The sequence below is a fragment of the Mandrillus leucophaeus genome, unplaced genomic scaffold (genome assembly GCF_000951045.1).
Source record: "Mandrillus leucophaeus isolate KB7577 unplaced genomic scaffold, Mleu.le_1.0 Scaffold1014, whole genome shotgun sequence".
NCBI lineage: Eukaryota > Metazoa > Chordata > Mammalia > Primates > Cercopithecidae > Mandrillus > Mandrillus leucophaeus.
In genome coordinates this window covers 72,690-86,205 of record NW_012098255.1, presented here as the reverse complement: position 1 = coordinate 86,205, position 13,516 = coordinate 72,690, and the positions used below count along the sequence as shown (strand labels likewise).

The 13,516-nt window shown below is 42.1% G+C and overlaps 1 protein-coding gene across 5 annotated transcripts in view; it reads left to right on the top strand.

The window, feature by feature from the left end:
• The window catches only part of SDHC (succinate dehydrogenase complex, subunit C, integral membrane protein, 15kDa), a 52,099-nt gene that overhangs the window by 36,339 nt on the left and 2,244 nt on the right, over positions 1-13,516 (top strand). For 3 of the 5 annotated variants that reach the window (XM_011976003.1, XM_011975997.1, XM_011975981.1), the window contains one exon: positions 8,401-8,564. The exons of the other annotated variants lie outside the window; for them this stretch is intronic. In XM_011976003.1, coding sequence (XP_011831393.1) covers positions 8,401-8,564 — 164 coding nt within the window. The remainder of the gene's footprint in view (positions 1-8,400; positions 8,565-13,516) is intronic. 5 annotated transcript variants of the gene reach the window in all.

The window sequence follows — 13,516 nt, the reverse complement described above, 5'->3', positions numbered from 1 at the left end:
TGCAGTGAGCCAAGATCACGCCACTGCACTCCAGCCTGATGACAGAGTGAGACTCAAAAAAAAAAAAAATTATGTTTATGGGAGAAGTGATGGAAGATAAGGCTAGAAAGTGGGCCAGACGGTGAAGGACTCTGATTGCCATGCTGTAGACCATGATAAGCCATTAAAAGTTCATATTCTCTTTAGTTCCAGTAACAGGACAAGCTGGCCTGGATAAATACAAAATAAATTATTTATTTTAACTATAGAGATTTTATGGCTAATATATAAATTTTAAAAAACATGTTAACACTAGTTTGACTTTAAAATAGAGTTTATTGAAAAGGAACTTTAAAATTTTTGTTTTTTTTGAGATGGAGTCTTGCCCTGTGGCCCAGGCTGGAGTGCAATAGCGCCATCATGGCCCTCTGTGCCTCTGTCTCCTCCCAGGTTCAAGTAATTCTCCTGCTTCAGCCTCCCGAGTAGCTGGTTCTACAGGTGTGTGCCACCATGCCTGGCTAATTTTTGTATTTTTAGTAGAGACAGGGTTTCACCATGTTGGCCAGGCTGGTCTTGAACTCCTGACCTCAAGTGATCCGTCTGCCTCTGCCTCCCAAAGTACTGGGATTACAGGCATGAGCTGCTGCGCCTGGCCTACAATGTTTTAAAAGGTTGAAAGAGGAGACTAATAGCACTCTTCCATTGCTTAGGTTTCATAAAGATTAAAATACTCAGGACTGGGTGTGGTGGCTCATGGCTGTAATCCCAGCACTTTGGGAGGCCAAGGCGGGTGGATCACCTGAGATCAGGAGTTTGAGACCAGCCTGGCCAACATGGTGAAACCCCATCTCTACTAAAAATACAAAATAAATAAATAAATAAATAAACCAGTTGTGGTGGCACGTGGCTATAATCCCAGTTATTTGGGAGGCTAAGCCAGGAGAATTGATTGAACCTGGAAGGCAGAGGTTGCAGTGACCTTGGATTGCACCAGTGTACTCCAGCCTGGGTGACAGAGCGAGACTCTGTCTCAAAAATAAATAAGTAAAAAAAAAATAAATAAATACTCAGGATTTTTCATAGTGACAGAAAAAGTCTAGTTGAAATTAGGTACATGCTTTGAGAATGGCAGATAGCTGAAGCTGCAATAATGAATGAGTCTAGGAAAGCGTAAATAACAGATAAAACATGTAACATAAAGCATGAGATTAGGAAGAGAGAATAAAGATGCTAAACAACAGATATTTTAAGCTTTGAACCAATATATATAGATATTCATATATCTGTATATGAATTGTATAATTAGCTTGAATGGATATAAGAATGGTCCTGAATGTTTTGGGTAGTCTTTAAAAACAGAGTCAGGCCAGGTGCCGTGGCTCATGCTTGTAAACACCGCACTTTGGGAGGCCAAGGCAGGTGGATCGCTTAAGGCCAGGAGTTTGAGTATAACCTGGCTAACATGGCTAAATCCCATCTCTACTAAAAATACAAAAAATTAGCTGGGTGTAGGTGGCACATTCCTATAATCTGGGCTGCTTGGGAGACTGAAGCATGAGAATTGCTTAAACCCAGGAGGTAGAGGTTGCAGTGAGCCGAGATCATGCCACTGCACTCTAGCCTGGGTGACAAAGCAAGACTTTATCTCAAAAATAAAAATAAAAAAATAAAATAAAAACAAGGTCAGATGGAAGAATCAGAAGTTTCGTGAGAGATTGCCTGAATTTGTAGGCAAACTTGCTGCTCAGGCAGGTAGCCTATTCTCTAGAAAAGCCAAAAGATTTAGATTCATAAAGTAACTAATGGGCTTTGAAAATGACTGTGTTTTTCTTCTGGGCCTGTCATGAGATGGGATATTAGTTATTGATTCTTACATATCATCTGTTATATTTTAGAAATCCTGGTTATTCAGACTGAGTATAGAAAAAGTGAAAAATTGCAGACTTTGGAATGAGGCCGATCTGAATTCAGTTCTAACTCTGTCACTGACTGTGCGACCTTACCTTGAAAAAGTTATTTGTCACTACACCTGCCACCAAGCCTCAGTTTTTTTGTCCACAAATTTGGATAATACCTTTTTTTTTCTCTTTAGTTTAAAAAATTTTTTTGAGACCAAGTTTCGCTCTTGTCTCCCAGGCTGGAGTACAGTGGCATAATCTCGGCTCACTGCAACCTCCGCCTCCCTGGTTCAAGTGATTCTCCTTCCTCAGCTTCCCCAGTAGCTAGGCTTACAGGCACACATCACCATGCCCAGCTAATTTTGTGTTTTTAGTAGAGACAGGGTTTCACCATGTTGGCCAGGCTGGTCTCGAACTCCTTACTGCAGGTGATCCACCTGCCTCGGCCTCCCAAAGTGCTAGGTTTACAGGGGTGTGCCATGTGCCTGGCCTAGTTTTTAAACAATTTTTTAAAAATAGAGATGAAGTTCCACAGTGTTGCCCAGGCTGGTCTCAACTCCTGAGCTCAAGCGATCTGCCTACCTTGGCCTCCCAAAGTGCTGGGATTACAGGCATGAGCCACCATGCCCAGCCTTGATAATACCTTTTTGCCATGTATGGGGCAACAGTTAGAATTTAGAGACCTTGAAACTAGTATAAATTCTTTCACAGTGGATATGATTTGCTCTCCATTTGAGAAAAAGAAAAGTTTATGCATGCCACTGAGTAATGTAGTGTAGCTTAAAACATCAATGAAAGTTCCAGACTCATAAAAACATATGCATTAAATATGTACAATTTTTTTCATGTTTCAATTATACCAAATAATGGTATTTTTTTATTTTATTTTATTTATTTATTTATTTTTTTTGAGACGGAGTCTCGCTCTGCCGCCCAGGCTGGGGTGCAGTGGCCGGATCTCAGCTCACTGCAAGCTCCGCCTCCCGGGTTTACGTCATTCTCCTGCCTCAGCCTCCCGAGTAGCTGGGACTACAGGCGCCTGCTACCTCGCCCGGCTAGTTTTTTGTAATTTTTAGTGGAGACGGGGTTTCACCTTGTTAGCCAGGATGGCCTCGATCTCCTGACCTCGTGATCCGCCCGTCTCGGCCTCCCAAAGTGCTGGGATTATAGGCTTGAGCCACCGCGCCCGGCCAATAATGGTATTTTTTTAAAAAAAATCAAGATAACCCAAATGTGTTAGAGACATAAGGTCAGAATGTGATTGAAATTAAGTAAGGCAATAATTCAGTTGGTAGTATTATATTCTTTCTCAGGATACAAACTGGCAGCCTGTGGGCCATGCTTGGTCAACAGATGTACTTTGTTTCTTTGTACTGTGATGAAAAGAAATGAAATTTGAGTGCGTTTAGGTGGAACATACATACTTCCCCTGTCCAGCAGTTTTCTATGAGCACCACTAGTCTATATGGCCTTAATTGCTCTGTTTGATTCACACATCTCTTTGGCTCCTGTAGGCATCTGGGTTTGACCTGCCTCTTGGGAGGGACAAAGAATGAGATGAGTGGTGGTGACAGTAAGAGGGAGATGGGTAATCAGAAACAAAAAAGGAAAAAAGAGAAGGCCAAGGAACCAGATATTCAGTGTTTATTCTCTAGAGTCAAAGGAGAGAGACATTGAACCTGGAAGGCACAAATTATCTAGTCAGTGGAGAAGTGTGTGTGGTGCATGTGTGATTCTGGTTTATCCAGCCTCAGCTTGGCCTAAATGACATTTCTGTCAAAATTATTTCCTCCATTTGCTGTAATCTGCTTATTTTTAATTTGGCTTTCTGGGTCTTGGATTTTGGTTATTAGAAGAGGTTTTGCCATCTATCTTCTATACTTTAGTCTCTCGTAATTTTGACAAGCCTGAAGGTAGGCCTTGGGCTGTAGAAAATGCAACAAGAGTTCTTGTCATCTTTGAGCTCTCTTGAGAGATCTTGTAGTTACTTTTCAGTCTGCTACATTATCATTTCTTTTTCTACTTAATGCCTGTTAAGGATTATGAAAATTAAATACTGTATATGAAATTCCTAGTACAGGCTTGGTGTTGATTATTATTTACATTAATAATCAGAATAGTTAATCTTATACCTCTCAGAAAATGTGTGATTATTTGTAGTTTAAAAAGTCCTTCTCAGCCCTTCCTATTTCACAAGTGCTGACTGCTACATCTAGTCCTTGCATTACCAAGTTGAGATGACCTGGCAAAACTCCCACCAGAAAAGAAGATGCTTCTCAGAAATGCTTTACTTTACCTCACTGCATGAATACTCTTGACCTTGAGAGAGGATCTGTGGGGAAGCAGATGGGCAGAATACATCATGATGAGATTAGTGTAACAACAATGTATATAAAAGAACAGTTACATGCTGTCACACTGAGTTTTAATCATCAGTTGGACAGCTTCATGAAGGCTCTTTTAGGTGTTTTCTTTTCATTTGCTGTGACATCTGCAGGGGCTTGCTAGGAAGAAGTGTCTGAAAGAGCTTATGATGACTTCTGGAAGTAACAATAGGACTTGCTGACAGCCTGCACAGTTACATATATAGGACTTAACATATATAGGCACTGGTCTTGGCAGTCAAGAAAAAGCACCATTTAATTTTTCTTAGTGATTAGATGGGACAGCTTCAGTGGCTTTATTTTCCCAATTGAAATTGTTTAGCTGTTAGAGGACTCTCCTGAGGCACTCCAGTTCTAGGAGCGGGGTCGGTTTCCTGATTCCCAGTATACCGAACATCAGAGGAGAATTCAGAAAATCTCATTATTTAATTCTCATATGTTTTTCACTTGTAATGATTAAAGCTTTGGCTAAAGTAGCTTTCAATTGACTTAACTGATTAATATTCCTGTTTGAAGAGGTGGAGCCTTTTTGAAAAATTAGTGAGGCAGCCAGTCAACATGATCTCTCTCCTAATTATATCTGGGTTGGAATCTGGTAATAATTCCAGATCTCCTTGATTTCCCAGAGATTTGTGTAAAAAAATTTTTTTTTCCTGATTACAAGAACATATTGCCAAGAAGGAAAATATTATAGAAATGTATAGTTAGAAAAGTTACCCATAATCCCACCAGTCAGAAGTAACCATTATTCTGTGTATATGCAGACACTGTATCATTTTATGTTTTTTGTTTAAGGACTCAACCCATCAGAAAAACACCACCTAATTCAAATACGACTGTTGCTGTAGCCATTATTTACTAAACATTTACATAATTATTTAACCCTCATAATAATCTGAGAAACAGGAGTATCTTCATTTAAGAGCTTAAGAAACTGAAGTGGCCGAGGCGGGTGGGAGGCCAAGGTGAGTGGATCACCTGAGGTCAGGAGTTTGAGACCAGCCTGGCTAACGTAGTGAAACCTTGTCTCTACTAAAAATACAAAAAAATTAGCTGGGCATGGTGGCACATGCCTGTAGTCCCAGCTACTCCGGAGGCTAAGGCAGTAGAATTGCTTGAACCTGGGAGGCGGAGGTTGCTGTGAGCTGAGTTTGTGCCACTGCACTCCAGTCTGGGCGACAGAGCAAGACTCCATCTCAAAGAAAAAAAAAGAAAAGAAAAGAAAAAATTGGTGTGGGGGTATGTAGTAGTAGAATGATTTTGGGAACATTTGACTTATTTAGAGGCAGTCTTCTCTTTTTGAATTGATTAAACTAATTGACATAATTCTGTATTATTCATAGGAAGACAAAAGCTGAAGACACTGTTATTCACATCCTAGTATTTCCATGAGTTTTAACTCTCGTAGGTCATTTGAGAGTAGGTGGTGTTATCCTAGGATAACACCATATCAGGGTCTGGTCTTCTGTTGGTTAATATTGGTATGTGGCCATCCCTAGGACTCAGCTATGAGCCTGCTGTCCCATTTGGTGCCTAGATCAGGGATGAGTTTGCCCAGATATCTAAGGCATATGTTTGGCTATTGAAGTTTCAGAGCTTTGTGTTGGCACTGAAATTCAAAAGACAGTTAGAGCCACCATACCCAGCCAATCATAATTAATTACTAATGGGATGTATATGCTGTTGGATATTATACAACTCCTCCAACCTTAGAAATCAGATTGGACACTGCCAGCCTCATTTCTTGTTCCACACTGATTTTCACACAGCGCTTCATTTTTGTTGAAAACCCAGCTTTGCAAAGATGTGATCATTGTAAGAAATCTAACATCTAATGTTGAAACCGAACTATCTTGAGCTAGTAGTGGTTCACATGATGACCAACAGATGTTAAGTATCACTGTGGTTCATTTGAATATGTAAAGTATCCTGTAGGACCTGTGAGTTTGCTGTGGTACCCCAGGGCAGCTTGGTATAGTTTGAAAACCACATTTCTAGCAATGATCCCAAACTGTCAAATCAGGGTCTCTGGGAGTTGTGGTGTGGGTACTCTTGTTTGCTTCCCCAAAATATTTTTTGGTGATTATAGGAAACAACTGGCCTCTTACTTTTTTCTTTTTCTTTTTTTTTAAAATTTTATTCCCATTTTACAGATGACGTCTTATTTCTTTGTGTGTGTGTGTGTTTGTGTTTGTGTTTTGTTTTTTGAGATGGAGCCTCACTCTATTGCCCAGGCTGGAGTGCAGTGGTGCGATCTCAGCTCACTGCAACCTCCGCCTCCTGGGTTCAAGGGTTTCTCCTGCCTCAGCCTCCCGAGTAGCTGGGACTATAGGCGTGTGCCACCACAACTGGCGAATTTTTGTATTTTTAGTAGAGATGGGGTTTCACCATGTTGCCCAGGCTGCTTGAACTCCTCACCTCAAATAATCTGCCCACCTCGGCCTCCCAAAGTGTTGGGATTACAGGCATGAGCCACTGCACCAGCCAAGATAACATCTTATTTCTGATTTGAGTTTTATATTTGTTATACTTGATTTGTCAGTCATTGGTGGTTGATAGTCACTGAGCCCCAACAAATAATGTAGCCCTGTCAGACATTAAAGTATTCATACTTGTTCTTTCACATAAGGAAATAATCTTCCAAATATGTACACATAGTATTTATATTATATCATTATGGTTTTGATTTGCATTTGTCTAATGGCTAATGATGTTAAGCATCTGTTCATGAACTGATTGGCCGTTTATTTATCTTCCTTGGAAAGAGGTCTATTCAGATCCATTTGTCATTTTATTAATTGAGTTGTAAGAGTTCTTTATATATTCTGGATAAAAGTCCTTCATGATTTGCAGATATTTTCTCCCATTCCTTTGGGTTGTCCTTTTACTTTCTTGATGGTATTATTTGCAGCACAGAAGTTAGTAATTTTGATGAAATCCAATTCATCTGTTTTTTCTTTTGTCATTTATGATTTTGGTGTCATCTGTGAAACCACTGCCTAATCCAAGATCATGAAGATTTATTTCTGTGCTTTCTACTGAGAGTTTTACAGTTTAGCTCTAGCATTTAGGTCTCTAATTCATTTTAATTTAAATTTTTGTGTAATAGAGATTTGAATGATTTTAAATTTTTTCTCTCTTCAGAGGTAGCAACACTAGAAAATAAAGATAAAAAATGGGCCAGGCACAGTGGGTCATGCTGCTAATCCCAGCACTTTGGGAGGCCAAGGTGAGCGAATCACTTGAGGCCAGGAGTTCGAACCAGCCTAGACAACATGGCAAAACCCTGTCTCTACTAAAAATACAAAAATTAGCGAGGTGTGGTGGCATGCATCTCTAAGGCCAGCTATTTGGGAGGCTGAGGCACAAGAATCGCTTGAACCCAGGAGGCAGAGGTTGCAGTGAGCCGAGATCACGCCACTGTACTCTAGCCTGAGCAAGAGAGCGAGACTCTGTCTCAAAAAAAAAAAGAGAACCTAATTTTTTTTCTCACTCTTCTCTGAACTGAATACACTGTTTTTACCTTTTCTTACTTAGATGATGAACTAGATGATATAGCAAGGCATGACTTCTGAACTGGCAGGTGAAGTTTTTAATGAGAGGGATGTTGAAAGGAGGAATAATGTACTAAAATATATGGCACATTTAGTTTATGATCAGATCCCAAGTAGTCTGTCTCCCACTATAAACTTGAACATGAGTTTAAATCTTCTCCTTTTCAAGGCCAGGCGCAGTGGCTCATACCTGTAATCTCAGCACTTTGGGAGGCGAAGGTGGGCAGATCACTTGAGGTCAGGAGTTCGAGACCAGCCTGGCCAACTTGGTGAAACCCCGTATATAAAGATACAAAAATTAGCTGGGTGTTGTGGTGGGCGCCTGTCATCCCTGCTACTCAGGAGGCTGAAGCAGGAGAATTGCTTGAACTTGGGAGGTGGAGGTTGCAGTGAGCCAAGATTGCACCACTGCACTCCAGCCTGGGTGACAGAATGAGACTCTTGTCTCAAGAAAAAAACAAAACAAAAATCTTCTCCATTTCAAAATGGTTTAGAATTGTATGAGGTGCCGGGGTCCCAGTTTTATGTGTCATATTAGTTGTAACTTGTGAGCAGCTGTGACGAGCTACTTGGTTTTCTCCTCAGGGGTCTCTCTTTTTGGCATGTCGGCCCTGTTACTCCCTGGGAACTTTGAGTCTTATTTGGAACTCGTGAAGTCCCTGTGTCTGGGGCCAGCACTGATCCACACAGCTAAGTTTGCACTCGTCTTCCCTCTCATGTATCATACCTGGAATGGGATCCGACACTTGGTAAGTTAATTGGGGATTTGCACATTTTCTCTGTGAAGGGAGTGGGGAGACTGGGAGGATTCTCTCCTTCATTACTGGGTTTAGTGCTGTTCTTTTTTGTTGTTGTTGTTCCCAAGATTGGAGTCTCGCTCTGTTGCGCAGGCTGGAATGCAGTGGTGCGATCTCAGCTCACTGCAACTTCTGCCTCCTGGGTTCAAGAGATTCTCGTGCCTCAGCCTCTTAAGTAGTTGGCGTTATAGACGTGTGCCACCACTCCTGGTTAATTTTTGTATTTTTAGTAGAGATGGGGTTTCACCATGTTGGCCAGGCTGGTCTCAAACTCCTGGCCTTAGGTGATCCACCTGCCTCAGCCTCAGGTGATCCACCTGCCTCAGCCTCCCGAAGTGCTGGGATTACAGGCGTGAGCTACCACGCCCAACTAGTGCTGTTCTTAAGATTAGTTGTGACTCAAAGCCCTCTTGGGGAAAGCCAAACAAGTTCCCCTGTATATTTTCTAGCAGTCCTGCTGGTGGTGTAGCTGAGCAATGGTATAGGCCTCACAGATACTTGCAGGGTCTCATTGTGAACTCTTCCTTATGTTATGTTAGGTTATGTTATGTTATGTTACGTTACGTTACGTTACGTTACGTTACGTTACGTTACGTTATGTTATTTTTTGAAACAAAGTCTTGCTCTGTCTCCCAGGCTGGAGTGCAGTTGGTGCGATCTTGGGTCACTACAAACTCCACCTCTTGGGTTCAAGAGATTCCCCTCCCTCGACCTCCCGAGTAGCTGGGACTACAGGTGCATGCCACCACGCCTGGCTAATTTTTTGTATTTTTAGTAGAGATGGAGTTTCCCCATGTTAGCCAGGCTGGTCTCAAACTCCTGACCTTGTGATCCACCCCTCTCAGCTTCCCAAAGTGCTGGGATTATAGACGTGAGCCACTGTGTCCTGCTGAACTCTTCATTTTTGAGAGGTATATTATTAAAAGAGATCCCTGAAGGCATAGAATGCATGTTTATGAGATAAATATTAATTGGTACCTATTTATGTGTCAGGTACTGTTGTAGACACGGGGGATTCAGTTATGAGCTAGATAAACATTGTTGCTGCTTTCATTCTTATGTTCCTGTTGACCCAGAGTAATGCTTCTGATGGGACTCAAATAGATTTACCTTTTCTTATCTACACATTATATTGCATTTTTGTTTTGAGCTGTTGGACAGAATGGGGCCAACTTTAATAGAAACTGGGTGCCAAGAATCCCAAGTTTTAATATTGAGTTTAGGAATCTTCTTTTTTTTTTTTTTGAGACAAAGTCTTGCTCCGTTGCCCAGGCTGGAGTGCAATGGTGCAATCTCAGTAGAGACCTTATTTTGCCGTGTTGGCCAGCCTTACAGGTGCCCACCACCACACCCAGCTAATTTTTTTTTTTTTGTATTTTTAGTAGAGATGGGGTTTCGCCATGTTGGCCAGCCTGGTCTTGAACTCTTGGCTTCCCGAAGTGCTGGAATTACAGGCGCGAGCCACCGCACATGGCAGGAATCATTTAATAGAGTGAAAACTGTCCATGTTGCCTCCTGTGTGATCTCATGGTCTGCTCACAACTGGTTTCTACAATTAGCCAGCTATGGTGGTGTGCACTTGTGGTCCCAGCTACCCGTAAGGCTGAGGTAGGAGGATCGATTGAGCCTGGGAGGCGGAGGTTGCAGTGAGCTGAGATTGTGCCACTGCACTTCAGCCTGGGTGACAGTGACCCCATCTAAAAAAAAAAACATAGGCGGGCGTGGTGGTTCATGCCTGTAATCCCAGCACTTTGAGAGGCCGAGGTGGGCGGATCATCTGAGGTCGGGAGCTCAAGACCAGCCTGACCAACATGGAGAAACCCCATCTCTACTGAAAAAACAAAATTAGCTGGGCATGGTGGTGCATGCCTGTAATCCCAGCTACTCGGGAGGCTGAGGCAGAAGAATCGCTTGAACCTGGGAGGCAGAGGTTGCAGTGAGCTGAGATCACGCCATTGCACTCCATCCAGACTGGGCAGCAAGAGCAAAATTCTGTCTCAAAAAATAAAATAAAATAAAATACAAAAATCAGCCAGAGGTGGTAGTGTGTGCCTGTAATCCCAGCTACTTGGGAGGCTGAGGTAGGAGAATCCAGACAGCAGAGATTTCTGTGAGCCAAGATCATGCCATGCACTCCAGCCTGGGTGACCAAAGTAAAACTCTGTCCCAAAACAAAAAAGAAAGAGGGATTTTATATTTTGTAGTCTCCCTAGTTTTGCTTCCAAAAAGACAATTAAAATTCAGTTATTTCTGTATTTTCATTAATTCTGAACCTGAACCAACTGTCAGATGGATGCTTTTGCCTTAATTTGACTTTTTATTACTTCCAAATCATAGCATTAGAGACAAGCACTTTCTGGATTTCAGTCTGGTCCAATAGCAAGTTTAATGGAATAAAAAAGATGAGAGACTAAATGACTTATTAAATTAAGTGTCTGTATCAACGGTTCCCTGGGGCAGTGTTCAGTTTGATTTAAAATGACTTTTCACTTCCCTGAGGGGGAGGCGGTAGAGAGGGAGGACATTTCCATTAATGACTTCCTATTCCACAGAACAAAGCTCTGTAAAGAAAATCAGCTGATCAGCTTCCTCTGTTCATATTTTGGCTCAGGCAGAGACTTGCCCTATATTTGTCTTTGTCTCAATATGGGGGGAAGAGAGGGGAGGTTTTACAAAATCGCAGAACTTAGTAGAGCTTTTCTGCCCTGGTTCTTGCCTGTGATGGTAATCTTTTTGTTGAGGGAAGTGAAGAACCTAAAGATCCTTAAGTCTGCTTTTATTTTTTCTTCTAGCAAGTACTGGCAGTGAGTGTGGGTCAGAATTTTGTGTTTTCTGTGACAGTCTGTAGTTTTTGGCCTCTGAACTTGATCGTTGACTTGCCAGAAGATATAATGGGGGAGTGAGGAGTGAAAGAGTAGGAGGTTATAGGGTCTGTGGCATTCTACGGAATATCCCTGCCTACTACCATTACCCAGTAGGACTCAACTCTGTAATAGAAACACTGTCCTTATTTAAGTAAAACAACTCTTTGTGGAATCTGCCTGACTCTTGATCTCCTACTTAGAAGCTATTTGAGGGTTGAGGTGAAGGCATCTTCTCATCTTGATTTTTTTTTTTTTTCCTGGACTCTCTCCATCTTTTCTCCGAACTGACTCCTAATTTAGGCAGTTGTACATTCAGACTGTAGGCGTATGTGTGTATGTGTGTGTTAAGGTGCCATGTATGTGGGAAGTGTGGAAAATGAAGACTACATTTGCCCTAGGGGCTCATTTAGTGACTTATAATATAATATTAATATGTTAATATCCCTAAGACACAAGAGAGTCAAAATTAGTGTTTTGTTAAATGTGGGGCCGGGGGCGTGGTAGCTCACGCATGTAATCCTAGCACTTTGGGAGGCCGAGGTGGGTGGATTGCTTGAGCTCAGGAGTTCGAAACTAGCCTGGGCAACATGGCAAAACTCCATCTCTACCAAAAATACAAAAAATTAGCCAGGCATGGTGACGGGTGCCTGTAGTCCCAGCTACTTGGGGGGCCGAGGCAGGAGGATTGCTTGAACCTGGGAGGTCAAGGCCTTAATGAGCTGAGATTGTGCCACTGTACTCCAGCCTATGTGACAAAGTGAGACCCTGTCTCAAAACTTTTTTAAAAGGTGGGGGGTTGTGCAGTGGGGGCTGGGTGAGATAGCTCACACCTGTAATCCCAGCACTTTGGGAGGCTGAGGCGGGAGGATTGCTTGAGCCCAGGAGTTTAATACCAGCCTGGGTGAGACATAACAAGAGTCTGTCTCTATTTTTTAATATTAAAAAGAAATGTGGGTTTTAACTCAATTGGTAGAAAACCAATTTAGTGGCATGCTACCAACAAAAAAAGAAATTTAAATAGAATAGAAAATATAAGCAGGGGCTGGGCGCGGTGGCTCACACCTATAATCCCAGCACTTTGGGAGGCTGAGGAGGGTGTATCACTTGAGGTCAAGAGTTCGAGACCAGCCTGGCCAACGTGGTGAAAACCCATCTCTACTAAAAATACAAAAATTAGCTGGGCATGGTGGCATGCGCCTGTAGTCCCAGCCACTGGCGGGACTGAGGCAGTGAACCTGGGAGGCTGACGTTGCTGTGAGTCAAGATGGTGCCATTGGAGAAGCTGGGTGCAGAAGTTCACGCCCGTAATGCCAGCTCTTAGGGAAGCAGAGGCGGGAGAATAGCTTGAGCCCAGGAGTTCAAGACCTGCCTGAACAATAAAATGAGACCCCTTTCTCCACAAAAAGGAAAAAAAAAAATGTATTTTTTTAAATGAAATTTATTTATATATAAATATATATGTATTTGTATATATATGGTACCACTCAGTAATGGTAAATATTGTTTTATCAGCTTTTGCTATATTATATATACATATCTACTGGGCTCCAATTTTAAAGGTATTTCTTAGTGGGGTCACAGTCAAAACAAAATTGAGAAATAGTGTTCTAGATCTCAGAGTATACTTTAGAATACTAGTCCTCTGATAAACAGTTTCCCTCTATAAAAAGATTCTGAGATTGACTGTATCTAGGAAATCATGCATATTATATCTGTCTTTTGGAGATTCACAGTGTACATTAGTGAATTGTTTAGAGGCCAGGAGCAGTGGCTCATGCCTGTAATCCCAGCATTCTGGGAGGCCGAGGCGGGTGGATCACGAGGTCAGGAGATCCAGACCATCCTGGCTAACACGGTGAAACCCGATGTCTACTTAAAATACAAAAACAGGCTGGTCGCAGTGGCTCACGCCTGTAATCCCAGCACTTTGGGAGGCCGAAGCAGGCGGATCATGAAGTAAGGAGATCGAGACCATCCTGGCTAACACGGTGAAACCCCGTCTCTACTAAAAATACAAAAAATTAGCCAGGCGTGGTGGCA